We start from the raw sequence: 27,387 nt of genomic DNA, 5'->3' as shown, positions 1-27,387 counted from the left end.
ATGACATTAATGTAATTGATAAGACAAAGCGTTACAATTAGCAGGCAGCAAAGCCTTACATGGGAAGTGGTCACACGTCAGGCTAAAACGATGAAGCATCAAACACCTCTGAAATAGTCTCAGCAGCAGGATGGAATTATACTGCTTACGTCAGGGATCATCAACTAGATTCAGCCGCAGGCCAATTCATTGCACAGACCCACTGCTTTGTGTACTCAAGCCACGAGTGAACTGGCATTTTGTATTGTGCTGTATTCTCACTGAAAACAGCTGACAAAATCCCTGACCATCCTATTGTACAGGGTAGTGCATGTTTCAATAAACATGAATCTATGATTCTTAAATGTCAGTGTATGGTTATTTGTAGTTTTGTATCATGAACTTCATGGATTATACATTGCACCCACAATGTTATAGTAGTATATAATTTAAAGCAATAATCAATGCGTATTGACAAATATAAAATATTATAAACTAAGAAATTGGGCAGTCATGCAGTGTCAGAGAAATCTGCCTCTAATCATTGCTATGGGTGGGGGAACACTTTAATCTCTGCTTAGTATAAAGACTGCTTAGTATACTAAACCAATGGGGAAAACCCCAAGATAAACATCTTGCATTAGCCTCCTGACTAATAAGGACTAAAATAAATGGGATAAATAATGTTTATACTGCACTAATTAATAGACAGACTGTTACAGATTACCCTATAAACCTGCCAGATAACTACTCAGTAATAAGTTTGTCTAATATCATTTTGTGAAACATTTTAACAGCTAAATACTTTCGAAATATGATCAATTTTGATTCATACCAGAGGGCAACCTTGTTGCAGCCTCTGAAACACATTGAGACACAAAAAGATACTTAAAATAAATGTATTTGTCTCAGACAATGTAACCATATCATACAAGGCATTCACTTAATTTTATTGACCTGAACCAAAGGTGTTAAAATAAAAAGTAATCAATGTATACTCTTGTTTAGATACTGTACAAACATGTTAGCAATGTGTCCAATGTTCTCTGTTGGGTGCATCTTGGTGTAGCTGATGAACTGGCGTCGTAGTTTCCGGAGCTCTGCCATGTTTAGACTTCTGGTCAGTTCTATGTTTGACATCAGGTTAAGGAAAAACACAGTTAGTGATAAACACTCATGAATTCTCTGATGTTGTGTCAGAGCTGAAGGCAAGGTTACGGTATCAAATACATTCGGCTTCGGCCTATTTATGTCCCAAAACCACCATTTTAAGAGGCGAATTATGCTTCCAGAAGGCTGCGAAGAAACGTAATCTCTCTGAAGACAATCAATATTCAACTCACATTTTGTAGTTCAAGACTCCACTAGCACTACTTAGCCTGTGCTATGTTGTTCAAAGTGAGCTGCAGGGGGAACAACAAAGTACTGGTTTCTGAGTCTGCTTTGGAATCCTGATAAAAGCCAGTCGCCATGCTTCCAATGATTTGGTCCCTGTCCCAAACATCCTATGTGCTTGATGGCGAAACCTTTCTGGTGGCTCAGTTGCTACGCCACCAAATGCACCAAATGAAAGATAGATACCCTTTGATGGATATCCATTTATCCACAGCCCCATGCTAAGAGGTCCAGTTATTTGATACAGGATGACTTTAACCCCTGTTGGTGCTAGACTGCTGTGAGGTGGTGATTAAAATAAAAAATAATAAGTCCATGAGAGACGGTCAAATAAATAATACATTTTAGGAGGAGGGGGGTATATGTGAGCAACATGCATAATGTGGCAAAGGATATCTTTTCTGTGGCTCCTGGAACAGCAATGAGATCCCCTGGAACACTTGTCTTCTGGGAGCTGAGAATTGCCTAGAACAAACAGAAAGAGTCAATATACATTCTTCCGACAGACAGCATTGCAGACAGTATTTAATAACACAACTGAAGCAATAATGTTATGCATTAAAAAAGCTTATAAGAATCAATTCAATAAATGATCCTGAAAGAAAAACAGAGAAACAGCAGAAAACAGCAGGGGGGTGACTAATGCAGGGATTGAAAAAACAATATAGGAAGTTACTGATAAATATGAAGGCTCACCATCAACACATCTTGTGTGACTTTGTCCAGCTCATACAAGAAGTTTGTAGATGACAGTGGTTGCTGCAACAGATGGATGAAACACTTCACTTAAAACCTGAAACTACCAACTGCATGCAGAAACATTACTTTGTGATTTATGCATGTAAACTAGTTTCTTACACTCTGTGTCGACTGGTTAGGAGGGGGTGCTTTCCTTTTGAAGATGGCATCAGAGATGGCTTCAAATGGAAGTGTGTCTTCTTTCTGAATGGTGAAAAGTGGGTTGTCCCATCTGTTCCTGGAGTCTGGAGTTTCAAATCTCAGCACCAGCGCATCTAGGCTGTGAAAGCAAAAGCAGAACCAAAGACCATGAGTCTGCAAGTCACATTGGCAAATGGAAGACATTTTAGCAGGAATTTCACTCATGCATCTAATTGTAGCCTATGACATTTGCGTTGTATATATAATTGTGATAATGTAAATGACTAAAATTTAATTGTAAATGCATTTCTTTCTTTCCTTTTGTTTCCATAAAAACCTATTTAGGGATTGGTGTTGAAAATTAGCGTAAGCTAGAAAACACTATAGTGCAACGCATCAGACAATTGTTTGGTCAATTTGTCAATGTCCAAATAAACCAAATTGAAATACATGAAATTTAGCCAATTTAGGCAATAACACGACATGAGCAAGAATTAGGCACCAATGGTATCTTAAAACCTTTTCAAAAAGTAGTCTACATTTGTTAAATGTGAAGATGGCTATGGTGTTCAGACATACAATGACTCATTGAGAACATGGCGGGTCAATGAGCAGTAATGTCGTTAGCTCTTATAAATCCTGTGAGCAAAATAAAAATGGTCCAAGGGAAAGTAAACAGTAACTTGGTCTACTTACATCTCCTGGGTGTACTGCTCTTCAACATCCCTTTCTGTGTTCCATGTTGAGCTCACTTCGGCTGACGTCAAACAGTAAACCTTCATTAATAAATATGGTACATTTAAGAGGTAAATCTCAGTGTCACCAAGAACACAAATCTCATGAATAAAAAAAAGCATATTTTGAATGGTGGCGTACACCTAAACTACATAAGCACTGTACGCCGTGGGGCTCCTAAATTTGAAACAGAGTGCAAACTACACCCACCCATAACGGCTAGTCTACCCCAAGGGGTAAATCATGCACAACCACTGTTAAAATCATATTTACCATCAACAACATATTACATACCAGACAGTGAGGCGTCTGTGTGTGTTTGATCAGACAAAAAAGTTCATATCTGTAACCTAATGGATTACAATAGAAGAAACATACAAACATAAAGACGTTTAGGTGAGGTGATACGTAGAAGGCACCTTACTGCCACAGCTACCCACACACTTTTATTTGCAATATTGATCAAAATCAATTATGAAAAACAAAACAAAAACATTTACCTTTGATATAGTTCAATGAATCCAGAATTACAATATCCTCTTTGTTGATCCTCCTAATGCAATAAAGCAACAATTGTCAGGAATTCTTATCTGTAACTTCAAAACAAATCAAATTTGATTCTGGCAACGTTACACAATCTATGAGCAGTAGACTCACCTCTCTGCTTCAGCTCTTAGAGATCCTCTCACATTTTTCTCATTCTGAGAATCTGTGACATATATCAACAATGTTAATATGTGAGCTGGAACTCCAATCAATATCCTATGTATTGGCTACTGCTACACTGTTGTCAATACATAAGGGGAGGAATTGATAGGACAATATTGGCCAATGCCGCGTTCACGTGCTAGTCGGAACTAGGAAACTCTGACATTTCAAACTTGCTAACAGCTTGTACACTGAACATAAATATAAACGCAACATGTCAAGTGTTGGTCCCATGTTTCATGAGCTGAAATAAAAGATCCCAGAAATGTTCCATATGCACAAAAAGCTTATTTCTCTCAAATTTTGTGCACAAATTTGTTACATCCCAGTTAGTGAGCATTTCTCCTTTGCCAAGATAATCCATTCACCTGACAGGTGTGGCATATCAAGAAGCTGATTAAACAGCATGATCATTACACAGGTGCACCTTGTGCTGGGGACAATAAAAGGCCACTCTAAAATGTGTGGTTTTGTCACACAACACAATGCCACAGATGTCTCAAGTTTTGAGGGTGCGTGCAATTGGCATGCTGACTGCAGGAATGTCCACCAGAGCTGCCAGAGAATTGAATGTTCATTTCTCTACCATAAGCCGCCTCCGAGGTTGTTTTAGAGATTTTGGCAGTACGTCAAACCGGCCTCACAACCGCAGATCACATGTAACCACGCCAACCCAGTACCTCCACATCCGGCTCTTCACCTGTGGGATGGTCTGAGACGAGCCACAAGGACAGCTGATGAAACTGTGGGTTTGCACAACTGAAGAAATTCTGCACAAACTGTCATAAACCATCTCAGGGAAGATAATCTGCGTGCTCATTGTCCTCACCAGGGTCTTGACCTGACTGCAGTTCGGCATCGTAACCAACTTCAGTGGACAAATGCTCACCTTCGATGGCCACTGGAAGTGTGTTATTCACAGATGAATCCCGGTATCAACTGTACTGGGCAGAAGGCAGACGGCGTGTATGGCGTCGTATGGGCGAGCGGTTTGCCCTATGGTGGCGGTGGGGTTATGGTATGGGCAGGCATATGCTACGGACAACGAACACAATTTCATTTTATCTATGGCAATTTGAATGCACAGAGATACCGTGATGAGATCCTGAGGCCCATTGTCGTGCCATTCATCTGCCGCCATCACCTCATGTTTCAGCATGATAATGCACGGCCCCATGTCACAAGGATCTGTACACAATTCCTGGAAGCTGAAAATGTCCCAGTTCTTCCATGGCCTGTATACTCACTAGACATGTCACCCATTGAGCACTTTTGGGATGCTCTGGATCGATGTGTACGACAGCGTGTTCCAGTTCCCGCCAATATCCAGAAACTTCGCACAGCCATTGAAGAGGAGTAGGGCAACATTCCACAGGTCACAATCAACAGCCTGATCAACTCTATGTGAAGGAGATGTGTCGCGCTGCAAGAGGCAAATGGTGGTCACATCCATACTTTTTTTTTTGAAGGTATCTGTGACCAACAAATGCACATCTGTTTTCCCAGTCACGTGAAATACGTAGATTAGGGCCTAATGAATTTATTACAATTGACTGATTTCCTTATATGAACTGTAACTTAGTAAAATCTTTGAAATTGTTGAATGTTGCGTTTATATTTTTATTCAGTATATAGTTATACACATGCCGCGTTCAACCAGTTAAAAAGTCTGACATTTCTGAATTTCCTAGGTCCGACTTGCACGTGAACATAATACCTGTCAATTGAAAGGGGGGGGTGCTACTACAGCCAATCAAAGACAGTCAGTAGAATGTACAGGTAACTGCCAAAATAAAGGAAACACCAACATTGTATTTATTTTACCAGGTAAGTTGACTGAGAACACATTCTCATTTACAGCAACGACCTGGGGAATAGTTACAGGGGAGAGGAGGGGGGATGAATGAGCCATTTGGAATCTGGGGATGATTAGGTGGCCATGATGGTATGAGGGCCAGATTGGGCATTTAGCCAGGACACCGGGGTTTAACAAGTGCCATGGGATCTTTTAGTGACCACAGAGAGTCAGGACACCTGTTTGACATACCATCCGAAAGAAGGCACCCTACACAGGGCAATGTCCCCAATTACTGCCCTGGGGCAATGTCCAACCCTATTTAGCTTCACTGGCAAGCCAGCAGTGGGATGTTGGCTCACCACAAGCCAGAACAGCTTCAATGCACCTTGGCATCGATTCTACAACTGTCTGGAATTCTATTGGAGGGATGCGACACAATTATTCCACAATAAATTCCATTATTTGTTGTTTTTGTTGATGGTGGTGGAAAACGCTGTTTTAGGTGCCGCTTCAGAATATCCAGCTAGTAACGTTAGCTAGCTATGCTAGAACAGCAAGTTAGAACCACAGAACTAGAATGAATGAGATTATATTTCTAGCTATGGCTAGAACACCTCGAGAACAGTCCGTACAGAAAGTACAGTGTAGGCTACATGCCGATCTCTGCTACATGCATGGCAACACCAACATTGCCCAGAACAAAGTGGTTGGGCAGTGGAGGCTGCTGAGGGGAGGACGGCTCATAATAATGTCTGGAACGGAGCAAATGGCATCAAACACATGGAAACCATTCCACTGATCCCGCTCCAGCCATTACCACGAGCCCGTATTCCCTAATTAAAGTGCCACCAACCTCTTGTGGTTGAAAGGCATATTTGTGAGCTAGCTAGCTAAGTTTAGCTAGCTAACCACTGTAGCAAGCTAATCAGCTAACTTCAGCCTACCTGCGTATACAGCGTTCTTCTCAATTCCCAACGTTCCATCTCCTACATTGTGAACCTTTCTCTTTGTATTCTGTTCAAAGTATTCCTTTAATTCCACCGCTCTTCGTGTTTTGCCACTACATGGAAAACCACACATTACTATAAGCGGCATGATGCTAAAAACACATGTAGCTAGCTAGACAAACCCATAAATTGTACCCGGAAGTAGTTACCACAGCCAGCCAGCCCCATAAAGTAAAAACCCCCACCTATTTCTACAATGTATCTTCTTAAAATCTGATTTAAAACCACAGTGCTAACCTTATGCCTAAAACTAACCTTAAATTAAGCTCATTTTTGTTTTCGAAAATTTTACGACGGGAATTTGGACTTTGTGGCTGTGCTATCTAGTGGAAACCATTAATAGTTGTTTTTTCTCGTCTTCCACAATCTTGGGTGTGAATCCGGGGTTTAAGTATGGTCGGTCGGGTATGGCGTCCCGGCAAAAGAAATAGCGGGGGTTACGCCATACTGGTAAAACATGAGCCTATCACAATCAGTAAAACAAAATGTCAAGAAAACTGGGCTATTACACCATTATTTAGGCCTATCATTAGGCTACCTTATGTCAGAGAAATGACTAAATTGACTTGAAAACTGGTGGTATAGCCTAAACTCTAAGAGAACACTGACATTTTGCTAAGGCAGAGATGAGTGACACACCGAGACGCGCGCGGACAGCAGTGGACGAATAAATTCTGGCCTAATGTATAAAATATGTATCTTTCCATTCACCACTGTTTGAAGGCAGGACATATCTTGCGAGTGGATGAACGTGCGCGGGTGGCCTTTTCAAGAAACGGTTTGACAATCAGATGAAAACATCATGACTGGTTGTGTTTATGCCACAATAAACGGTAATACATTTTAAAAATTAAATGCCCCATTTTACTACTAGGCCCACAGAGATCCTATTGAATTAAAATGGATTATATGTAATTCTATGATTCACATTTTTTTGGCCGCGTGCACACATAGGAGGTCCCATACCTGGAATAAATTAGATGTACTTTCATCCATGGTGTGAAGTTTTGTGGTAGGCTCGCGTGCCAGGTTTCTGGAGCGCCTGACTCTTTCATCACTGTCATTATTAAACTGAACAAAAATGTAAACGCAACATTTTCATTGATTTTACCGAGTTACAGTTCATATGAGGAAATCAGTCAATTGAAATAAATCCACGTGGCCCTAATCTATGGATTTCACATGACTGGGAATACAGATATGAATCTGTTGGTCACAGATACCTTTAAAAAAATGGGCCTCAGGATCTCATCATGGTATTTTTGTGCATTTAAATTTCCATCAATAAAATTCAACTGTGTTCCTTGTCCATAGTTTATGCCTGCCCATACCATAACCCCACAGCCACCATGGGGCACTCTGTTCACAAGGTTGACATCAGCAAATCACTCCCCACAGGACGCCATACACGTGGTCTGCTGTTGTGAAGCTGGTTGGACCTACTGCCAAATTATCTTAATAACGTTGGAGGCGGCTTATGGTAGAGAAATGAACATTCAATTATCTGGCAACAGCTCTGGTGGACATTCCTGCAGTCAGCCTGCCAATTGCACACTCCCTCAAAACTTGAGACATCTGTGGCATTGTGTTGTGTGACAAAACTGCACATTTTAGTGGCCTTTTATTGTCCCCAGCACAAGGTGTGTAATGATCCTGCTGTTTAATCATCTTATTGATATGCCACACCTGTCAGGTGTGCACAACATTTGAGAGAAATACGCTTTTGTGCGTATGGAACATTTCTGGGATCTTTTATTTCAGCTCATGAAACACTTTACATGTTGCATTTATATTTGTGTTCAGTGTATAACTACAAATGGATAAGGTTTATGTAAAATATAATATTTGGTATAACTTCACATCACACATAATTGATCATCAAAGCATTAAGTGATGTGAAGGGGATATGCTTCAAAACTGAACACATTGTCCGTTTATAATGTAAAGAAGCATTGATACAACATTGATTAATTGCTAAAACAATGAGTGTAGTGGACAGGCTTTATTTTCTATGATGAATGTGGGTGAATGTGACCTAAATAGCCTAAAGACATGAAACATGTTTGTTCTTCCATTTTTATTCAGATATGAGAAGCACTACAGGAGTGGATAATTATGGAGCGGGAAAAAACAATGTCACAGCTTTTTAATAAAACAATACATTAGGCTTAGTTTAACTGAACATCTTGCGAATCTCGATATGATCACTTTATTGAAATACTCCATTCATCTTCTTTGTGGGTTGATGCTGTATGGATGTGGGTGCCCTTTCTCCCTTCTCAGTTTATTTCTGTTGGTTCAAATGTTGTCCAGTAATTTCATCAGGAAAACCGCCTCCTAACAATTTTACAAATGAAATAAAAATACATCATGCTGTTAGGTCAACACGAAATACACAAGAGAAATTAGAACAAAGCATGTGCCTGCGACCAGCCTGGCATGAGGCTGATATAGGCAGAGACGGTAATTAATGTAGTCTCAGTAGGTAGGCTACACAAACATACAGCATAGGCTACTACTTGCACAGACATGTATCATATGGAATGTGATACATTTACAATAAGAACCCAACATCAACATACACCATTCACGTAGATACCTTAAAACACTTCTAACTCACCCGATCTCAAGCCCTGTTTCTGCGGAGTCTGTAGAGCCCTTTTCAGCACGTCTTCAATTAGCAGCTCTGTCAAACTCTCTGCGTTGCGCTCGGGGTTGACAGACTGAACTCCAAAAGGGATCTTTCCATTTCCGAAGGAAGACTCCAAAAACGTGCTATCCACACTTTTCTTGCCCATGAAATGACCTAAGGGCAAAATATACATTTTAAAATGTTATCAATACATGACTAATCACAAATAGCAAACGGAATTATTCAGAGTTAACGCACTAAATTAAACCAACATATTATGGTGATGTTATAACATGACATCAAAATGAAACTGTAAAGTAATACATTTCTCTAGCCTCAGTTTTGAAATAATTACTAGTGGTACTTTCTAAATGACAAGAACTCACCAGTTGCCCATAGACTTCCCCTCTGATTTACCTTGATGTTTGAAACTTTATTTCTAAGTTCATTTAAATCGAAACTCATCGAAGATGTCATACCTATGTATGAGATTAGAACAAAGCAAGAAAGTCCCGATTTGCAGATCCTTGTCAATGTGCCTCTCGTCATCCTTTTTATAAAACTACAGTATTTGTGTACAGAATAGGGTAGGCTCCTTGTCCAGGTTAAAACCACCCTTTGCTCTGCTCTTGGGCATTTCGTGCTCTCGTGTCACAGCACCAGCATTTATATGACCACGCGCCGGCTATTGAAATGAGATGAAGTCATTCATTATCAACACGGCTGGCTACTGCTTATTGCTTGACTAGGATTGGATTTTGCGCATCATATTGTTAAATCGGTTGGGGAGACACTAGTCATATTGGTTTGACTGGACTGAGAAAAAAACAAAACATTTTGGAGGGCAAACAACAAAATGCTATAGGTGTTGGTGTATTTTTATCCCCAGCACATTGTCATCAGAGAAGGGATATTTCAGGACAATGGATGCGTATACTGACATGTTCATGTTTATTTGCAGTTATTTGAAGTAAACATTACAGCAAGGCACTATGGCCGATGCAGGTTGAATAGATATGTGATGGCTTAAGAAATGCTGCTAATATAAAGGGTTCATTAGCTACTGTGTACATGGGTTAACTTAAAAGTCCTTAATATTGTACATATTATCAAAAGTACAAAGTTTCGCTTGACAGGCTATATAAAAACACTGAGATGTGAAGTTTCATATCAGACACTGAGTTTTAACAGTGGATCTGTTTAAAGGATGAACACTGACTGTCAGATAACCACTAGAAAATGAACAGTTCATACAGCACTTAAATAGAAAGTTCACAAGATAAGTCAATGTGACTATAAATATCAATCTCCAAAGTAATTTATAAAATTTTATATTGTGGGAGATACATTTTGAGAATAATAACAATTAATTTTACATTGCTTGCAACACAAAGGTGAAATCTCCCAAAACATCCCAAAGTTTAACGATCACTGCCATATACCATGGAGGTAGAAACAGCTGCACAGGTCTACATCTTCATCTTATTTCAAAATGTTCACATGCAATCAGACATGCTCTAACCCTTTACATTTAAATCACTGCTCTTTTATTTGCCTTAGTACACTGCTGGCAATGAGCCACTTTCAACTCCCTGCATTATCTTGCAAAACAGATGTTTTCTCACACTCACCAAAGATTACAATTAACCAAGAAAAACATCTATGACATCGCTAAGACAAGTCACCACTACTATTAACATAGATATGAGCATTTTAAATGAAGGAAAGCTAACTTTTATCAAACTACAAAAGCAGTAGTCAAAAAAAGTGTAATATCTTTTAGCTAGGCATTTAACTCCAACACCTGTATTTGATCTTGTAGAAAAGTGCTATTTGGGTAGTTTAGCCAGCTTTCATAATAAATGAATGTGAAACTATTTTTGGTATGGAATTGATATAAAATATATATTATGTGCTAAATGGTACCTAGGTCAGAGTAAATATTTCAACATACAGTATGATAGAAGTTGTAATACTGTTACATAACATCACTATTGCCAAGTCCTGCCTGAAGCCCATCTATTATTATGTATTTTGTAAGGCCAGAAATATGAAACCAAGCATATGATATGGCTGCCATAAACTAAAGCAAAGGCTATAGCAAAGTCATCATGATATGAAACTAAATGTGATGTAAGCCTGAGGGACAGATCCTTGACATAACTGGGGTCACTAGAGAATACTGATGAACCAAACTGTGTGCCTTTACAGGTGGGTGTGGTTATGTACCAGAGGCTCTTAGACATTTAATACAATACAAAACATGCAAGCTTCAAAGGTAAAAGAAAAGTAAATAATTCATGATAATCTTTGCCCAAAATTAATTTAATCTTCTCAGTTGTGGAACATCTGCCAGTCCCAAGGGCTTGAGAAACATAAAAAGCATTTAGTTTAAAGGCAAAAAATAATATAAAGGTACCACATTAGTGCAGCATGTCAAGCATCTGAAGTTAAACTACTATTACCCAAGGAAATGGAGATCGCAGCTTTTATGAAGTTCAAAATTGCCCTCATTGATTCTATTTTGCCTGCTGAAGACACTATCCATGAATCTCTAGGTGAGAGCTGCATGTGAATTTACAGTCTGTCTTACTGCAGGCTCACAGTGCAACCTGGTTGGATCCTCTGCCCGTTGGAGGTCAGATTTAACTAATGGTGGTGGCAAGTCCTCTCTCTCATTCACACCCACTGCTTTCCCCACGTCCTCTTCCTGCTTCTTCTTTCTGCTCTGGTACTCCAAGTCCATCCTTTCTTTCTTCTCTTCTTCGGGCTCTTTGACTTTGTGCACAATAAACAGGTGTCTGTTGAGAGATAGCTGTGATGCAAAACATAATCCACAGTGCAGGCATTGGGGAGTGTTTTCATCAGTTTTATGCTGAGGTATGTGCTTCTGGAACTGTGTGCCATCCTCTGTGGTGAAGCCACACTTTGAGCAGCGAAACTGATGTTTCAGACGCTTGGCGGGGGAGCCTTCTAGGGCAGCACCTTCCTGCCCCTCTCCCTCAGACTCCACAGCAGGTCTCTTTGAAACAGGCTCCTGCATAGCAAAGTTAAAGATGATTATATTTAAAGTGTATTTTTTGACAATGTGTAAAATGCTGAACAAATGATATGACAGATTATACATACTGGTATTACTTTTAAAAGAAAAATCACCTCTCCCAAGGCTTTGCTGCTATCCAGAGGGGCTGATTTTAACAGACTGAAGTCTGGATTTTTGATCCCATGCATCAAACTGACGTGGTTCTTCAACATGATGTTTGTGGTGAATGTTGTCCTCTCATCTGTGCAATACCTGCACAATAAGAATACAAGATATCATACGAAAAATAGTCATAAAATGTGGTAACCACCGTTTTGTTTTTGCATGTTTGTCCATTTACTGTAGAGCCACCCAGGGGCCAATACGTGCCAGTTATGCCCCAATCGTTCAGGAAGTAATGTACTGGGCCCAGTTTCCCAAAAGCATTTTAAGGCTAAGTTCATCTTAGAACAATAGGATCCTATGGTTCCAACAATGAACTTTGCCTTAAGATGCTTTTGGGAAACCGGGCCCTGTAATGTAGATTTCAGGATGAAACTCTCACCAGCAGGTAAATGTCTTCTTCTTTCCATCGTGGTCATTGCGAATGTGTCTTCTCAAACTTGTAGAGGAATTGAAAGACCTCTCACACTGCCGGCATGGATAACTCTTCATTGCCTACAGAAAGCACAGAGAGCAGATTGACTTAAGGGTTGAGCTGACTTGGGAATTATTTAATTTCATTAAGGGCCTGAAGGTTGTAAATCCCACATCTGAGGTGGTCCCTATATTATCATCTGTCCTCTAGTATAAATGCTACAGCTAATTTATTTGAATGCGCAATAGAATTACAAAATTGCTCCTCACCCTCCCATGGCTGTTCTTCATGTGAGAGACGTAGGCTTCTCGGTCAGGCAGCCAGTGTAGGCACTCTCCACAGGTCCAGCCAGCATTCTTCAGATTGGGCTTGCTGTCTCGAGCGGCCAAGTTCGCCCCTTTTCTGGTTCCATCGGAGTGTTTTATGGGAGTGTTTACCTTTGGCTGGTGGAATCCCGAGGTAACATCTTGGTGCTGTGCAGTCATCTCTGGTGGTTTTGTTCTTTTCTCCACCTCCTCTTTGAAGATTCCTCCATGCACCTCCTGTAATATAGACAGACAGCTTTTAAAAAGACAGAGCTCAAATCTGAGCATTATGTGCCCCATTTTATGTCAATGTGACTAGGTTGAAGATGAGGATGATGCCATACCTTGAAATGCTGCATTAACGGCTGCTTTTGGGTGAAGATTGAAGTGCACTCAGGGCACTTGAACATACAGGTAGCACGCTTTTTGGCATTCTGATAGAAGTGCTGAAGCAATAACTGCTTTTTCTTGAACACTGTCTCACAAGAACACTTGAAGATTAACCTGGAACAGAAAAACAACCCAATTAGAACATAAATAGCATTGAAAACAATCATGTCAAACTTCAAGATGGGTTAGCAAATATGCCCATTTCAGAACATGCATTTAGTTACACAAACTCACTGAGGGGACACTTTGCTCGCATTGTGCTTAGTTGTCAAATGCATTTGACATCCATCAGAAGACTTGAAAGCAACAGGACAGATGGTGCACTTATAGAAGACCTCACAGTGTTTCTCCTCAATGTGACTCTTCTGCACATTAAATGACATGAAAACCATATCACAATGAAGACACCTAGAAGAAAAAGGATTTACAAAAAGGTGGACAACGTTATAAGAACACTTTTGTGTTATGTATCCACTAAGTCCCATTCAAGGTCTTAACAAAAACATATACTTTAATATTGACTTACTTATAGCCAGCCTTGCGTGCATAGTGAAGACAGTTCTCCTTCACATGCTTCTGTATGTCCACGGAGCGACTCAGCGCACCACACTCAGGGCAGCAATAAGGGGACTTGTGGGCATGAATACGCTGGTGAGCCCGGTAGCTACACTTGTTGGGTAGCACCATTGAGCACACCTTACACATCTATACATGACAAAAGAACACAGAGCAAAACATATCGAAATACTCTCATTATTACCTGGCCTATGATAGTGAACATTTCAGCAATTATCATTATTTTCAATTTAATCATTACTTACCAGTCCCTCCATTTCTTCCGACAGCCTCTGGTAATGGCCTGCGAGACCTCTGTAGTCTGATAGCTGCTTGTTACACTCCAGGCAGTGGAGTCTGTGGCGGATTACCTTGTCTGGATAGAGGGGCATGACTGGTTGGCTTTTAGGTGAGGATAATGGGGGCACATGGGAGCCCACATGCACAGAGGATTCAGCGATCAAGGGTGCAAACATCTGTCTCTCTGCTATGGGCTTCATGGAGAGCTGTGTGCACTGCATCACCACACCTTTGTTCTTATGTTCCCGTGCATGTGCCAGCAGGGCACACTTGTTGAAGAATACCATGGTCTTAGCACAGTGGGTGCAGGCTACTTCAATGTGCACACTCCTCCTGCCATAATGATAAGCAAGACTCCTCTCTACCCCAAAGGAGTCCCCACACTCCAGGCAGCAATATCCCCGTGGTGGCAAGTTGATGTTGCTCTCAGGTGGTGGGTTTAGGTTGGGTACATATGTGGGTACAGGGTTGGCATTATTTAACAGTCTGTTTAAGGTTCCTGCTGCTGTGCTAGGAATGGCAGCACGTGGATTAGGGGCAGCTTTTTTCACTTGGTGTACCAATGGGACAGTGCAGCACACCATAGAAGAGGAAAGTGTGTGTTGTTGGCTCTGTTGATGGGAGGTGGAGCGCGCAGCGACTGAAGCAGCAACACTGTGAGGGACTAGGTTCAGGTTAGCTAAGTGCATTGCCTTGGGAAGGAAGCTTGTATTGGGAGAGTTGCCTGTTTGAACTGATGAAATCCTCTTTTGTGTAGAAGGGCCATGCTGGGCAACTGGCATAGACCTCATAACAGGACTACTTGTATTATGAAAAATAGTTGGGGACTGCATTGGTCCTGGCCTCTTGGAGTTCCCCTCTAATTTAGTATCAGTAACCTTTGATGGCAGAGTACCAACTGGTGTACTTTTGATGGGCATATCAACAATAATATCACTTATCACATTATGAGAGGGATAGGGAGACAAACTAGGGCAGGCATCCTCAACAATCATACTCTGGGATGGAGAGGACTCAACAGAGTGAACCTCCTCGTTTTCTGAATCAGGTACTACACTGGTAACCGTGCGCTGGATTTGCCCAGTCGTGGTTTTAATGGTCTTTATTCTGACCCTCGGTATGGCTGGAGGTGAGCCAGATGCCAGTGCTGGGGATCCCTTGCCACTGCTGTTACTGCAAATGCTTACAGGACTGTCAGGTGGTTTCATTAACCACTTCACAGCTTCAAGAGGACTCCTGGGACTTCGTGGTGACATGGGCACTTTTGGACTAACCTTTATGGTGTCATCATGAGCCACTGATGAGTCTCTATAGTTTGGTTGTTCACTGGGATCCTTTCTGGCATTCAGAGCCACTAATGCCTCAAGGCATGACGATAGTTTGGATGTTGGAGTTTTGACACATGGATGAGAGGTGGGCATATTAGACGCTGCCACTATATTAACGTTACTGCTTGACTCAATATTGTTATGATCATTTGTAGGGAGCATTGCACTACTATGACAATCTCCCTTTTCCTTCTGGTCACTGACATTACTGTCAAGCTTCTCTGTCCTGGTATCCTCTGCTTTGATAGATTCTCCTTTGCCCCTCGGAAGGTTCTCAGGTGTGTCACAGTCTACTTTATGGCACTTGTCAAACATGCTGTAATACAGATGTTTTTTCTGATTGTCTGACATTGGGAGTTCTGCAGACATAAATATAGAGGCAGCAGGGAAGTAAGGTCTCTCTTGTTTTGGACGGACATCAACTCCATTGCTTCGGCTGTCTTCAGATTCTGGACTAGAGATGGGGCTGAACTGGGAAAAGGACTGGGAGAAGGATGGCGTTCCTTCAGGTTTGTGCTGGACGGGGGTCTTCCCTAAGAGTCCTTTTGTGCCATCCCCATTTAAAGCAGACACAAAAGACTTAGAACCACTGTGGTCAATCTGATGAGACTCCATGGCGGCCCCTGACCCCCTGAAACCATTTTGCAATGGGTCTCCAAAGTGTGGGCACTCTCTCTCGCCACCACTATCAGACGACTCCTGGCGACTTGTGTTCTTCACTATTACACTTACAGCAGGTACATCAGATGCACCCACAGCTTGGTGAACAGATAAGCTGTCATCCATACACATCCCTGTGTGTTTCAGCTGACCCTCTCCCTCATCGTGACTCTCCTGGACAGTCTCTTTTGCATCCAAACTGGTGGCATCAGGGATGTCAAAGGCAGCCAAAAGATCATCAAAATCAGGGGTCTTCATGTCACCCATGTTTGAATGCTTGCAAAACCTGAGTAAAAACACAGAGTTAAAACATAAGCACATAAACTTACAAGATATATGGCATATTCCCTGACGACAGTGACGTTGGAGAGTTATTTACCATTTGGCTCTTGTTTATGTTTGTTGCTAAAATTCAGCAAGGTTGTCAGTTGGTGTCATTATGGGCTGCTCCCTCTGTGCAGATACCTGAGATCAATTAATAGGAATTATGTTTACTTTAAAGTGCACTAGCTAGCTTGTAATGGTAAACATTTTGGCTCACAAATGTCAGCTAGCTAACGTTAACACATCTCCAGCTGGCCTGCTAGCCACAACAAAGTGTAGATAATTGAAGTTTAACATCAAAATAGATATAATATATCTCACCAAACAACGTATTGTACTGCAACAGAGAGCGGTTGAAACTGTAGCTAAATAAAGCCAGCATCTGTGAATACAGAGCCAGAGGCTAGAGTTAGCTGTTAGTTAGCAAGCTAGCTACTATAAAGTAACGTTAGATGTGTAGCTAGCTCGGATATTTGACACTTGCAGCTCTAACGTAGCTAACGTTAACTAAATGACAAGCTAAATAATCTATCTATAAGGCTAAATATATATTCGAGCATATAATGAGTACAAAGGTAGAGTTCACCTATCTATCGATTAGCTACCGGCGTTGCTGCCATAATTCCCCCCGGGCCCAGGCCTCGTTCTTTTCGGGTGGACTTCTTCCTTTACAACAAAACAGCTAGCTAGTTGCTAGCTTATTGATTGCTTGCTAGATAACACGCGGGAGCTAACATGTCCTAGTATGTCGCGAGCCTGTAGTAAAAATGTATTGATCAGTCACAAATTGATGAAATATTGGAAGCTATCAATGTGATAGGCTTCAGTAATTGTTATGTGAAAATGCAGTTCATCCCTTCGTCACCAGACCAGTGTGTTGTGAACAACATTAGCGTGAGCAACAATAGTGGAATCGGGGGGGCTCGCCTTCAAAATAAAAGTCCACAATTGAAACGGATGCAAACGGATAAAAACAGTGGAATCATGCCACAATTGGACTGGATAATGCTATGTTATATAAATTCGACAAAAGACAATAATGAGTTAATTTGACACAAAAAAAGTAAGGAATCAGTTGAAATCGCACTAATTATGTATTCAGTGGCACACTTATAGCCAGGGGTGCAACTTTCACTGGGGACGGGGGGGACGGGGACGGGACGGGGGTATGGGTGGATGGGGGTCATATCCCCCCCATTCTGAAATTGTATTTTTGTCCCCCCCCCAGTTTTATCATTGCAATGTGATACAAAAAGCGGAAAATGTGTGCTTTAGGACCATACGGACGCCTCAGAGTGTTTGGAGTGTTCTGCCGGTTGGATTTAGGACCGGGCGGACACCACAGAGCGGGCTGACATGACCGATAGTGGAAGGGGGCGGAACCAGGGAGGCGTCTGGAGAAACGATGGCTGAGAAGCCGTCCATGTTTGGTGAATTAGGATAGATAAGCGACGATTATTCAATATAGCTAAGTTAATAGATTTGAACAAAGATAAACGAAACAGAGAGGAAATCCGGTGGAGGTGTTTGAGCAACACTGGACTGTGACTGGAGCAGAGATGGATGGAAAGGTAGGTTAGGAGTTGAGGAGGACGGGATGGAGTGGAGTGGAAAAAGGTGGAGGTATAGTAAGATTAAAGGTTAAGAAAAAGAGGAAGCCTGAGGAGCCTTTGCAGGTCTTGTCAGAGGAGATTAGTGATGAGGAGATTAGTGATGAGGGAGGTTCGGGTCGCAGTGTTGTACTGAGAGAAGTGGAGTTCAAGGTGTTGGTGAAATTTAAGGATCAAGGTTGAGTCACGGCAGTGAGTCCGATCGCGTTGGCTAGGGATTTGGAGAGTAAAGTAGGAGAGGTTGTGTCTGCTAAAGTTCTTTGTGATGGAAGTTTGGTGGTGGTGTGTTTCAATGTTAAACAGTATGAGAAGGCGCTCAAACTCAAGCAGGTATGTAAACGTGTGGTTGATAGTAGCATGACGGATCAAACAGGATGGAAGTGGGTGAAGGGAGTTCCAGAAATTGTTAACATTCTAGAAATAAAGGACCACTTGAAGGGAGGCTCTCTTCACGGGGGGCCAGTATGAAAAATGTATGCACTCACTAACTGTAAGTCGCTCTGGATAACAGCGTCTGCTAAATTACTAAAATGTAAAATTGAGGCAAAGCGTCTCCAGATGACACGAGATGGGAAGAAGGTGGCTAGATTGTGAGTGCTACTAAACTTTGAGGATCTGGTATTGCCAGGAAAAGTTAGGATTGGGTATATAAGTTAGTATGTGCGAGCATATGTTCCGAAACCATTGCGTTGCTATAACTGTCAAAGGTTTGGGCATGTGGTGGCGGTGTGTAAAGGCAAAAGGAGATGTGGGGGAGAACATGCTTATGGGGAATGTGGAGATGGGGTCCAGTTAAAGTGCTGTAACTGTGGGGGCGCCCATAGTGTAGTGTATGGGGGTTGTTCAGTGATGAAAAGACAGTTGGAAGTGCATCAGGTGTGGAGTGAGCGTAACATCTCGTATGCAGAAGCAGTGAAGGTAGTTCACGCAGAAACAATCGGGGCACCTAGAAGAGCAGGTATTCATTTTTTAAAACATTTTAGTCATTTAGCAGATGCTCTTATCCAGAGCGACTTACAGTTAGTGAGTGCATACATTTTCATACTTTTTTCATACTGGCCCCCTGTGGGAATCGAACCCACAAACCTGGCATTGCAAGGGCAATGCTCTACCAACTGAGCTACACGGGGCAGATTGAGATGCAGGTTGGGTGTGATGGAGGGAGCAGAATGGGGGAGAACACAAGACTGGTAGGAGACATGAGGAAGGTTGTTACATTTGTGACAGCAGCAATCAATTGTACAGAAAAATTACAATTGAGGACTAAGAAGATAAAGATCATAGTGGAGCAGGCAGTGAGATATCTTGGGATCACAGGACTGACATGGGAACATGTACAGGATGACCTCAATAAGATTGAGAATCAGTCCAGCCAGGAATCATGTATTGGGTAATTTGCATTATGGTGTTAATCCTTCAATGGAATGCCAGAAGTTTGATGGCTAATGGGCAAGAGTTCAAACAGGTTCTTGAGGAGTTACAAGCCAAACCTGGTGTGATATGTCTCCAGGAGACATGGCTAAAACCTACTCTAGATTTTGTATTACAAGGTTATGTTGCAGTCCGTAGAGATAGGGTGGTAGGGGGAGGAGGAGGGTGTGCTACCTTTATAAAGCGGTGGATCCCATATAGGTGTGTGGGAGAGGGAGTGTAACATGAGTATGTAGTGGTAGAGGTGTGGTTGGGAGGGGGGAATATGGTAATAGTGAACTTTTACAACCCGTGTAAGAGACTGGAGTTGCTGGCCCTTGGGAATGTAGAAGGTCAAGATAGGAGACGGGTAATGTGGTGTGGGGATTTTAATGCTCATAGTACGCTCTGGGGAGGGTTACGGACTGATGTAAATGGACAAGCGTTGGAGGAACTACTGGATGAGAAAGGGCTTGTGAGTCTTAATGACGGCCGGGAAACCAGGATTGACCAAGTAACTGGAAATGAATCTGCTCTGGATCTTACTTTGATCTCTAGTTCAATGGCAGGCAGATGTAGTTGGGAGGTTTTGGAGGAATCTACAGTGGTTAGTGATCACCATCCTATCATGTGTACTGTAGGTTTGAGGGAGGAAGAACCAGTAGGAAATGGATTGAGGAGATGGATATTTGGGAAAGCGTAGAGGGGTCAGTTTCAGGAGTTGAGTCAACAGGAGCTGTCTCAGGTAGATCTTAATTCTGATATAGAATCAGTCAATGATGGAAAAAGAGGAGCAATAGTAGGGGCTGGAAGGCAGGTGATTCCTATGGGGACAGGGGGGAGAAAGAGGAACGCAGTGAAGAGTGTAGAGAAGCAGTGAAGAGTAGGAACAGTGCTTTCAGAATGTTGAAAAGGTCCTATAATTACCAGCACCTGATTCAGTATAAACAAGCACAAGCAGTAGTAAGGATGATCATTAGGACAACTAAGAGGGAGTATTGGCGGCGGTTCTGTGGAAACATAGGCAGGACCACGCCTGTGGGAGAGGTATGGGGGATGATTAAGAGGATTAGTGGGGTCAGAAGAGGTTGGGATCTCCCTGTGCTGAAAAGTGGGGAGATTGTTGCAGTGAGAGATATGGAGAAGGCAGAGATGTTAGCCCAGGCATTTGTGAAGGTGCACAGCTCAAATAATCTGACAGAAGAGGGGCAGCATGGGAGAGAGAGGGTCAGAGGAGAACATCCGGGGGTCCTGGATCAGAGAGAGATGGTGGGGGATACATTGAATAGCCCTTTTATGTTGGCTGACATGAAGAGAGCATTAGCTAAAGCTGGGGTTACATCTCCTGGGAAGGATGAGATGTGTTACATCATGATGGCTCATATCAGTGACACTGCAATGGGGAAAGTATTGGGCCTTTACAATAAGGTGTGGCAGGAAGGGAAACTGCCTGGAAGTTGGAAGCAGGCGGGAGTGGTGCCAATACGGAAACCTGGGAAAGACCCTACTAGTCCTTCAAGCTATAGGCTGATAGCGTTGACATCTCATGTATGTAAACGTATGGAAAGGATGATAACGGAAAGGCTGACATCTGGAGAGTAGAGGACTAATGTCACCAGATCAAGGTGGGTTCAGGAAAAGCAGGGGAACGATGGATCCTGTATTGTGCCTTGAGTCAGTCATACGGAAGGCACTGGAAAATAAGGAGGTGGTGGTAGCTGTTTTCTTTTATGTAGAGACGGCTTATGATATGATATGATGTGGAAGGAAGGCCTACTTATCAAGCTGGATAACATAAGGGTTGGAGGAAGGGTTTTTAACTGGATAAAGGATTTTCTTTTTGGGCGATCAATACAAGTGAGGGTGGGGAGCTCTATGTCAGAGAGCTATGAGGTGGATAATGGTACCCCCCAGGGAAGTGTCATTAGTCCTTTGTTGTTCTCCATCATGATTGAAGATGTATTCTCTAAGGTGAGACCTGATATTGGGAGGTCATAGTTTACGGATGATGGAGCGCCGTGGAAGAGAAATATTACCCATACAGCCAGAAGAGTTCAAGAAGCGATTAGTGAAGTAGAGCAGTGGTCCCTCAGGTGGGGCTTCAAGTTTTCAGTTGAGAAAACACAGACAGTGTTTTTTTCTAGAAGGAAGGTTGGGGAGGAAATATACTTGAAGTGGTATGGAAGGAATCTGGAGAGGGTGGGAGGGTTTAGGTTCTTGGGGGTCTGGTTTGACACTCGAATGACATGGGCAGAGCATATTAATAGAGTATTTGTCAAAGGAAAGAAAATATAAAGCTCAGACATCTTTAAAACAGCTAGATGTTATCCAGGCCCAAGCCCTAAGAATATGTTGTGGAGCACTCAGGACCCCCCCCTGTGGCAGCGATGCAGGTAGAGTTGGGAGAGATGCCATTAAAGTTAAGAAGACAACAGCTAGCCATGACATATTGGGTAAATCTACAAGGACATGAGGTTACACATCCTACAGAAAAGGTGCTCCCAGAGTGCTGAGAACATGAACAAAATTTGAATTGGGTGGATAGGCAATTGTATGGTGAGAGAGATGGGGTCGTTTGGGAGGGAGTTCAGCCACTTTGTGGTTCTTCCTGCTTCCTGTTTCTCCCTCAACCAGTGACATATCTACTGTTGCTGGAGAGGGTAAGAGATGTTGAGGAAGGAGTAGATTCAGTTGTAAGTGAACATTTAAGAACACAATACTATGCTTTCTTGAATATATTCACAGATGGATCTAAGGACCCTAAAACAGGGAGGACAGGAGCAGCTTTTAGTGTTCCTGAGTTTAAGGTGGCAGTGACGAAAAGAGCAACAGATCATTTATCTGTTTACACAATGGAGTTGTTGGCCATACTATTGGCTGCAGAGTGGGTGGAGGAGGTGAGGCCAGACAGGGTAGTCATCTGCTCTGACTCCTGTGCAGCACTGATGAGCTTAAATGCATGTGTGTCTCAGAGCAAACAGGATGTATTGTATGAGGGTTTGCAGTGTTTGTATAGAGTGAAATAGATGGGGGTATTTGTGATGTTCCTCTGGGTACCAGCTCATGTGGGAGTAGAGGGGAATGAGGAAGTGGATATTATTTCCAAGCAGGCTCTTAAACACCCTAATGTTGAGATGGAATTGTCAATCAGTAAAGCAGAAGCCAAGGGATTAATAATAACAGTGGTTAAAAATAAGTGGCAAGAGTTGTGGGACAGGAAGAGTAAGGGAAGACACCTGTATAAGATCCAGGAAAAGGTGGGGGCAGGGAGGTCCTCAGGCCGAGAGAGACGGGAGGAAAGTGTAGTCACAAGGCTGAGACTGGGACACACAAGGCTAAATAGTACATTGAAAGTGGTGGGGAAACATCCGACTGGGAGGTGTGATCATTGTCAGGAGGAGATGGAGACTGTGGAACATGTTCTATTTCAGTGCCAGAAATATGTGAGAGAAAGGGAGTGTTATGACGAGTTTCTCTGGTATCGAGTACTTCAGGTTGTAAGAGAATAGTTAAACACTTAGATGGAGAGTTGTTTCAGAGTATTTAATTGTTACAGTACCGGATTCGCATGACAAGCGGTACGGGCGTAGCCTATTGTCATCTGAATGATAGGCATACAAAATCTCTCAGTTTATATACGGCTTTGCAAGCTAATTCCATCCAACAGTTGCCAACCATTATTGAGTGTCACTCCCAACAATAATAGTATCATCTTGCAACCCAGTCAGCTCGCACCCTAATAAGGATATTCCATCACGTACTCATTCTAAGATTAAACACAAGTGGCCCCCAAGCTATCTTGGCACGCAGACCTTCTGGCACCCACCAGTGACAGAAATAATTACATGGCATGTCCTCATCCTCCCAATCCCATGCAGCTCATGAGATCAAAGACATTAACAAATACTGTATAAAAAGACGTTATATCAGGGAGCGATTGTTATTAGATTTGAGGAGTAATGGGGTTGAAGAGCCAGGATTAAGTGAACTGATGGGGAAATCTTCAGGGGATGTAGTATTTAATTATGTATTTCGTTTCCTTAGGGAGACGAGATTATTGGGTAGGATTTAGACCTTCACTGTCTCTGGTCCACACTCCAGTCCAGTTGGTGGTGGTAATGCGCCTTAAAGTTGGTTGCTAACCGCCATATAAAATCCACAGAAGAAGAAGAACAGAGCGGGCTGACAGGCTGTGTGAAGGCACAGCTTCTAGAAGGCTAGCTGGACCAGCATGGGGGAGTTGAGCATAGTTCAGTGTGTATGTGTTGCGCTCTTTCACCGAGTTGTAAAAGCAAGCAGAGCAGAAACTGGCTACTCTTTAGTTAACTGATGTAGCTGGCAAGGTAACTGCTGTTTAACTTAACAGAAAAAAACTAAACTAGTGTTTATTCGCAGTGCTGAGCTAGTATTGTAACTGGCATTTAACGTTAGCAAAAGTTTCATCCCCTCTTGACTGAGGTGAATGAATAAGCTACGCTAGCTAGTAGCTACCACAGCCAGGTCAGCTCTAGCCTCTAGTTATCTGACAGATAGCGATATGAGGTGGCTATTATTGCTATCTTGCTATTCTTTGTCATGCCTCATTTTAGGAGGATCAGATGGTGACAGGGCTCTCAGCAGGGTCAGGCAGCCAGGGAAGACCAGTATGTGATGGAGGTGAGGTAACACTTAATTCTCTCTGTGCAGCAAACACTGGACAAGCCAGATGCTATTTTAAGGCAGTCTGACAAACCTCCAAAGTTGATTTCCAAACTGTATCAAGGATTGATAGAGGCTTTTCCCGATGAAACAAAACATGTAAAACAAAAATGTGAAGAAGACCAGGTATAAGCTATTGTATAAGCTATAGTCTATCACAGTGCCATCCGTTTTGTCTCCAAAGCCCCATACACTACCCACCACTGTGACCTGTACGCTCTTGTTGGCTGGTCCTCACTACATGTTTGTCGTCAAACCCACTGGCTCCAGGCCATCTATAAATCACTGCTAGGCAAATCCCCGCCTTATCTTAGCTCATTGGTCACCATAGCAGCACCCACCCGTAGTCTGCGCTCCAGCAGGTATATCTCACTGGTCATTCCCAAAGCCAACACCTCCTTTGGCCGCCATTCCTTCCAGTTCTCTGCTGCCAATGACTGGAACGAATTGCAAAAATCTCTGAAGCTGGAGACTCTTATCTCCCTCACTAACTTTAAGCATCAGTTGTCAGAGCACCTTACCGATCACTGCACCTGTACACAGCCCATCTGAAATTAGCCCACCCAACTACCTCATCCCTATATTGTTATTTATTTTGCTCTTTTGCACCCCAGTATCTCTATTTGCACATAATCTCTTGCACATCTAGCATTCCAGTGTTAATACTAATTGTAATTATTTTGCACTATAGCCTATTTATTGCCTTACCTCCATAACTTGCTACATTTGCACACACTGTATATTATTTTTTGACTTTGTTTTTTTACCCCATATGTAACTCTGTGTTGTTGTTTTTATCGCACTGCTTTGCTTTATCTTGGCCAGGTCGCAGTTGTAAATGAGAACTTGTTCTCAACTGGCTTACCTGGTTAAATAAAGGTGAAATAAAAATAAAAATAAAAATGATGATGAATGGATACAGATACTGTATGTTTGAATGCCCAGTCATGTTCATATAATCTCAAACATAAATTACTGCAGTTTAAGGCCATCCATAGAATGTACTATATGCCAGTGAAACTGAATTACATGCACTCAGAAATGTCATTCCTCTGCTGGAGGTGCAAAACCCAAAAGGGGACGTATTTGCATATGTTATGGTCTTGTGAAGGAAGGCTGGCCGAATTCTGGCAAAGTATATGTTATTTTATCTCAGCATATCTACAGATTCTCCGTTCTCCCTGTTTTTGTTTGCTTGGAAATGTTGATACTGGAGACTGTTATCTGCAGAAACTGTGTAACCATGCATTTATAGTGGCTAAGAAATGCATTGCCATTAATTGGAAGGTTGGTTATCCTCCCACAATGTCAAGGTATGTATCACTATATTTGGTTTATTACAAGATTTAGGGTATACTGGACAACTTTCATAAGGTCTGGATGCCTTATATGGAATACTATACGACAAAAGGAGTCTGTATTGAAAACATGCCCACGTCAGGGGAGATACCTATTTAGGCAATCCCAAGCTGCTGGGCTGCTCAGTCCTGGCCCTGGGGGTCTGCCGTCCTGTGGGTTGTCACTCTGGCCTTGGTCTAACACACCTGAAACCAATAATGAATGTTTCACTAAGATCCTAAAGCTGAGTGGGGTGTGTTGGGTTGGGGCGCTGCAGGGTGGTGGACCCCTAGGGACAGGACAGGGCGACTCAGCTATATTGTGTGCAAGTAAAACAAGCTCTACAGTACTATTAGTCCAATGAGAATAATTCTATGGAGGATTTGCTGTTTTTGTGTGTTTATGTATATTTGCGGTGTATGTGTAATTTTTGTGTGTTTTTTTTTTCAAACCTTTCCCTTGGCAATTAAAACAATTAAAGGTGTGAATTGGGAAGGAAATTGTGTTGGGAGAGAGTTGAGTTATTGACTAGACAGGTGGGGGTTGGGCGTGCAGGCGGCTCGGGCTGGCTGGTCTGCTTGAAATTTGATATAGAGGATGTCTTAATAAAGTCTTAATCAAGAGTTGTTCATTTGTTAGGCTATTGGTTAAAGGTGCAACACAATATTTATTATTGAATTACCTTTGATCTAGTTTAGTCTTATTAATCACTTAAACATATTTAATAATTATCTCTTACCTAGCTTGATGACTGTGGGCATTCTTGCTTACTTTTTGTTCTAAATGGAGACGGCATATTGGATTGTTTAAAAAAGCAGGAAATGAGCTTCATATGCCCAAAAAATTCTGGGGGAGGAAGCCCAGACCCCCCGCCAGGTTATGTTCCCCCCACTTCTAAAGCCAAAGTGGCACCCCTGCTTATAGCAATGTACAGCCTTATGGATCTTGGGTCCATGAAATGGGGTATCAGCCTACACAGTGACAGCCACAGATTACAATTCTAAAGAGTTAACACAAATAAATATTAGCGTCGTAGTTCTTATTCTACAGCAGTCCTTCCTGTCTTGCAGCTAGTTGCTTAACGCGCAGGGCCTGCTGCCTGGAGAAAGGGGTAGGTAGCTGCATCCCAATATGGCGGCCGGAATATGGACAAGTGGGTGTGTCGAAAGGAAAGTAGTGCGTGTGTGGAAAGTGCTCTCCTATAGGTTGGGTTTTGATTGAGCGGTGTTGTTTTTCTTCCATTACTTACCAGGCAACTACCTTACAATAAGTTATCATACTGCGTATTTCACTGTTAGTTTTACAAAAATAATTGTACATTTTCAGTTGTAAAACTGACGATTGTTTGTTTTTTATTAATAGTATTGACGATGGGTGTACTGTTGCTTCGTGCGTTGAATGCATGTGCTTACTGTGACTGTCATCCTGATATTGGCTATTAGGTAGCTACTTCCCACGCCGTTGCCGAACAGTAGTGCTTGTCAAGCGGGAGCAAAGGGCACTGTGTCCCAGTGTTGTTGCCTTTCATGCCCTCCCCATTGAATAGTAGACTGTATGTATGTATCAAGGTGACATCTAGATGGCTATCAATATTAGTTATTTATTGTGTAGGCTTCTATCCTACTTGAAATAAAATAATGTGAGAGAAAAAATGGCCGCGCTAGCTAGCACTGGCGACACGACCTTGATACCCAGTAGGAAGCACTTCAAGTCGGC

The 27,387-nt window shown here is 42.2% G+C and overlaps 2 protein-coding genes across 3 annotated transcripts; both read right to left on the bottom strand.

The window, feature by feature from the left end:
* Window positions 1–908: 908 nt before the first annotated feature.
* Window positions 909–6,634, bottom strand: kti12 (KTI12 chromatin associated homolog). The gene is made up of 9 exons (XM_084168702.1): window positions 6,439–6,634; window positions 3,646–3,697; window positions 3,489–3,541; window positions 3,283–3,338; window positions 2,950–3,029; window positions 2,233–2,392; window positions 2,071–2,133; window positions 1,771–1,839; window positions 909–1,110 (listed from the first exon to the last, which is right to left on the bottom strand). The coding sequence occupies exons 1-9, from the start codon at window positions 6,587–6,589 to the stop codon at window positions 967–969; spliced, it is 828 nt and encodes a 275-aa protein (XP_084024828.1). The 5' UTR covers window positions 6,590–6,634; the 3' UTR covers window positions 909–966.
* Window positions 6,635–10,065: 3,431 nt separating this feature from the next.
* znf592 (zinc finger protein 592) lies at window positions 10,066–17,464 on the bottom strand. Of its 2 annotated transcripts, XM_084169221.1 has the most exons (11): window positions 17,202–17,464; window positions 16,937–16,997; window positions 16,671–16,756; window positions 14,270–16,577; window positions 13,975–14,153; window positions 13,683–13,856; window positions 13,403–13,562; window positions 13,023–13,295; window positions 12,721–12,833; window positions 12,290–12,428; window positions 10,066–12,170 (listed from the first exon to the last, which is right to left on the bottom strand). In XM_084169221.1, the coding sequence occupies exons 4-11, from the start codon at window positions 16,556–16,558 to the stop codon at window positions 11,688–11,690; spliced, it is 3,810 nt and encodes a 1,269-aa protein (XP_084025347.1). In that variant the 5' UTR covers window positions 16,559–16,577; window positions 16,671–16,756; window positions 16,937–16,997; window positions 17,202–17,464; the 3' UTR covers window positions 10,066–11,687. The 2 variants fall into 2 exon arrangements, with proteins under 2 accessions (XP_084025347.1, XP_084025348.1); XM_084169222.1 differs by having other exon boundaries at window positions 16,937–17,464.
* Between the last annotated feature and the right edge of the window lie 9,923 nt (window positions 17,465–27,387).

Source organism: Coregonus lavaretus (assembly GCF_964263955.1).
Source record: "Coregonus lavaretus genome assembly, chromosome: 9".
NCBI classification, from domain to species: Eukaryota; Metazoa; Chordata; class Actinopteri; order Salmoniformes; family Salmonidae; genus Coregonus; species Coregonus lavaretus.
The sequence above is the reverse complement of the archived record's forward strand: the minus strand, read 5'-3'. Positions and strand labels throughout refer to the sequence as shown.